This window comes from Sinocyclocheilus grahami, unplaced genomic scaffold, assembly GCF_001515645.1.
Source record: "Sinocyclocheilus grahami isolate Dianchi unplaced genomic scaffold, SAMN03320097.WGS_v1.1 scaffold690.1, whole genome shotgun sequence".
Classification (NCBI taxonomy): domain Eukaryota; kingdom Metazoa; phylum Chordata; class Actinopteri; order Cypriniformes; family Cyprinidae; genus Sinocyclocheilus; species Sinocyclocheilus grahami.
In genome coordinates, this window is record NW_015505869.1 from 312,135 (window position 1) to 316,415 (window position 4,281).

General features: G+C 34.9%; 2 protein-coding genes across 3 annotated transcripts in view; both read right to left on the reverse strand.

The window, feature by feature from the left end:
• fmnl2a (formin-like 2a) overlaps positions 1–1,347 on the reverse strand; it is a 103,345-nt gene extending 101,998 nt beyond the window's left edge. For both annotated transcript variants that reach the window (XM_016243394.1, XM_016243396.1), the window contains exon 1: positions 960–1,347. In XM_016243394.1, the coding sequence (XP_016098880.1) occupies positions 960–1,073 (114 nt within the window). In that variant the 5' untranslated portion in view covers positions 1,074–1,347. The remainder of the gene's footprint in view (positions 1–959) is intronic.
• A 1,857-nt stretch (positions 1,348–3,204) lies between these two features.
• Positions 3,205–4,281, reverse strand: part of LOC107559533 (myosin light chain kinase, smooth muscle-like) — a 97,001-nt gene continuing 95,924 nt past the window's right edge. The window contains exon 30 of the mRNA XM_016243391.1: positions 3,205–4,269. Coding sequence (XP_016098877.1) covers positions 4,243–4,269 — 27 coding nt within the window. The 3' untranslated portion in view covers positions 3,205–4,242. The remainder of the gene's footprint in view (positions 4,270–4,281) is intronic.

Here is a 4,281-nt window from a genome sequence, read left to right on the forward strand (position 1 = left end):
GTGAATAGAATAGAATAGAATAGAATAGAATAAATGTAAAATGGCATATCAAACCTCTTTATATATCAAAAAGGTATCCATATACTTTTGAATATAAATAAATCAAATAACTAGGCTACTACCAAGTTAGCAGAACAGAATAGCAGCAATGTAAACAACTAGTTACATGTCTACAGGGATAGGATAGAATAGAATGGGATAGAATAGAATAGAATGGGATTGAATAGAATAAAAGTAAAATGGCATATCAAACCTCTTTATATATCAAAAAGGTATCCATATACTTTTGAATATAAATAAATCAAATAACTAGGCTACTACCAAGTTAGCAGAACAGAATAGCAGCAATGTAAACAACTAGTTACATGTCTACAAAACAAATTTATATACTTTTAAATGTAAATTAATAAAATAACAACTACTACCAAGCTAACAGAATTAAACAGAATAGCAGCCTAAAGTAAAATGGCAAAGTAACATCTCTCCAGAAGTCTACAAACGGGATCTATATACTTTGACTGTGAATAGAATAGAATAGAATAGAATAGAATAAATGTAAAATGGCATATCAAACCTCTTTATATATCAAAAAGGTATCCATATACTTTTGAATATAAATAAATCAAATAACTAGGCTACTACCAAGTTAACAGAACAGAATAGCAGCAATGTAAACAACTAGTTACATGTCTACAAAACAAATTTATATACTTTTAAATGTAAATTAATAAAATAACAACTACTACCAAGCTAACAGAATTAAACAGAATAGCAGCCTAAAGTAAAATGGCAAAGTAACATCTCTCCAGAAGTCTACAAACGGGATCTATATACCTTGACTGTGAATAGAATAGAATAGAATAGAATAGAATAGAAGTGCAACAAAGAAAGAAGTGAAAAGCAAGTGCAGGTTTCTCTCTGGTTGTTCAGCTGATAATCGTAAGGTCATTAGTACAGACCAGGACGAGCGCAAATCTCTCCTCCAGCTCGGCCGGCTCGGGCAGGGGCAGTTTGAGGGGCATGTGGTGTCCTCTGGGGTCAGTGTGTTGGTTCATGCTCCCTGCGTTCCCCATCTCTCCTCCAGTATCGCAGGCACACTCTTCTTCTGCGGGTTTGTCCTGTATGAGTCCGGTCTCTGTTATCACTGTCTGTGCGACTTTATCTTGAACACTTGATGGAGGTCAGCGGCAGCAGCAGGGTCCGCGCGCAGCTGCATTATAACTTCACACAAATAACGTGTCATATTTACATATTGCACAACGTCCGCACTACTCCCAGTGAGCTCTTCTGATCTTCATGGTTCAGACTCTGAAACGCACTTCAGCGGACCACGACAGGCGCTGGCGCTTCAACTCCGCCCCGCGAGCGCAGTGACCAACACTACCACAGCGAAGACTTTGCTCATGAATTATACATGAGAATCATCGTAAAAACATTGTCAGCAGTCCTTTGAATTAATGATTTATAGTCTATTTACAACATGCGCAAATAAAATAGATGCAGTTCAATAGTTCTCTTCGCTCTCTTTACTTTTTACAGTGAGCAATAACATCAGGCTACAGAATAGATAGCAAACAAGGGAAGAAAAACACGCCAGGGGAATTAAAATTGCACAAACAAGACACAATTCAAAATATGGTACATAAATGATTAAAACACACTGCTCTCACACATTGTTTAAACAGCTTGAGGCAAGATTGAAAGAGACACCTGTGGAATCATCAGTCATACATTGTACCCATGCAATTTAGCTTTAAAAATCCTTATTCTTAATTTTATTTAATTGTATTTATTTATTTATTTTAAGGCTATTTAAAAACATAAACTGTTCTTGCTGGGTCAGATGTACTAAACTAAACTAAACTAAAAAAAAAAAAAAAAATTTAAATTAAAATTAAAAAAATTAAAATAAAATAAAAAAATTAAAAAAATACTATAAAATACAATAAAATAAACAAAACAAAACAAAATTAATTAAATTAAATTTAAATTTAAATTTAAATTAAATAAAAAAATTACATTTAAACATGACGTTTCATTGTTGTGTCTTTTTAGCTCACAATTGCTCCCTTATATTGTCTCCAAGAAGAAAAAGTCTTTACATTTAAACATACATTTGTTAAAAGTGAATTTGGGCGACTCTAGCACTGATAGATGGCTACACCGTTAGTAGTAGTGCTAACTACTTACTTAAGTCTTTACAATGATCCTTTCATCGTTAGTCAGCATTAATGAGTCATGTGATAATGTATGGTTAAATGCACGTAAGTGTCACATTGACAGAGTAAAATCTTTTTGTACTTTCAGACACATGAGTGCTAATGCATTGTTGAGCTCCATATGCTGAAGGAGAGACCAGACTTCATACAAAAGAGAAAAGAGACACAGGAAGCCCACAGCTGCTGAAACCGAAGACGCTGAGGGAGACCCTCAGAGGCCCAAAGGCACTACAAGGACTTATAAAATGCCCAAAATAAAGGAGGAAGAATAAAATCTCTGTTGCAGGACAGATGTTGCTAAATTTGTCTGTGAGCCAGATGAAGGAAGCAATGTTCTTAAGGTCCATACAGAGACCACATTGTACTGAGTGATGATTCCACTCATTTTAAACCATGTTTGCTGTTGAACTTAGTCTCCCATTTCAAAGTAAACTCAACAGTGGGGCCTGAAATGTTTACACATCCTCCCAGTACTGGGTTAAAGTCTTGTCTAACTGTTGCAGAATTACAGAATTGTAGCACAAAAGCAGTCGTAAGTCCTAAGCAGTCTCAAGTGGACGAGGACATACCCCCTGACAATGTGAAGCGCTTTGAGTGCCTAGAAAAGCGCTATATAAATGTAATGAATAAATTAATTAATTAATTAAGTCGCTGGGGTATATTTGTAGCAATAGCCAAAAATACATTGTATGGGTCAAAATTATCGATTTTTCTTTTATGCCAAAAATCATTAGGATATTAAGTGAAAATCATGTTCCATGAAGATATTTTGTAATTTTTTTCTACTGTAAATATATTAAAACGTAATTTTTGATTAGTAATATGCATTGCTAAGAACTTCATTTGAACAACTTTAAAGATGATTTTCTCAATATTTAGATTTTTTTTGCACCCTCAGATTCCAGATTTTCAAATAGTTGTATCTCGGCCAAATATTGTCCTATCATAACACACCATACATCAATAGAAAGCTTATGTATTTTGTGGTCCAGGGTCACAACTGTTTTATGTCCAAAATATCTTGAGACAACACATTGAATGTATAGTTGTGACAACACAGCGCCATCTGGCGAAGAGTGTGCTGTTAGTTTTAATTTGAAACTCGAAACAAAGTTGAACTTAATGCCCCTGACTATACTTCAGGATGTGTCCAATCCTTAAACGTAACAGTGACCAAAATATGAAAAATACAGGGGGTGGGGGGAGTGATGTTCTGTAATAGGCAAACTTTCCCAACTTTTTTTTTGATGTTGTAGGACACGATGCGGTTTAATTTTTACTCTTCGTTTATTTTGGAATTAGCTTAGTAAAATAACATTTTAATGAATTGTGTCCTTTAATATTTTCCTTAGTTGTACAAAAGCAGCCAAGGATGCACTGGATTATGACTGTCATAAATTGTTTTAACAACTTTCAATGACTCTGTTTTTTAAGTGAGCACAACAACTTACAGTGTTTGTGATCAAAATTTAATCTTTAAAAGTGAATAACTACATTTGTAGTGTTCTCATTACAATGCAATCTGCACTTTATCAAACGCGTATATATCTAAAAAACATTTCAAGAAATATAATCTACAGACATTCCTAATCAAATAAACATACATTTAACACGTGTCTCCAAATATCTGTTGAGTGCTGCTACTGTGACAGATGGTGAAAGAGGAGGAAAACGTCTCCAGACAAAAACACACAACCTTACATGAGTTTGCAGTGCTTAAATAAAGCTGCCGTAACAGCTCACACAGTCTCACACAGTCACGAGCGATGATCATCACACAAACACACATGTGAGTTTAGAAATGTTTGGTTGGAGTAAAACATGACAATGAAGAATGTGAGTAATATTGATGTCATGTGATGAACAAATCTGATAGCTGGCTGTTGCATAAATACAATAAGAACAAACTGGAAGTGCAATGAAGGAAATGCAGCAAAAGGTGATCTGAGGTCTTCATCATCCTCATCATCTGAAAGTCCGAAAGACAGGTGTAAAAGAGAAACGTGACAAAAGAGGTTGTCTTTTACTCTTCCTCCTCCTCCTCCTCCTCCTCCTCCTCCTC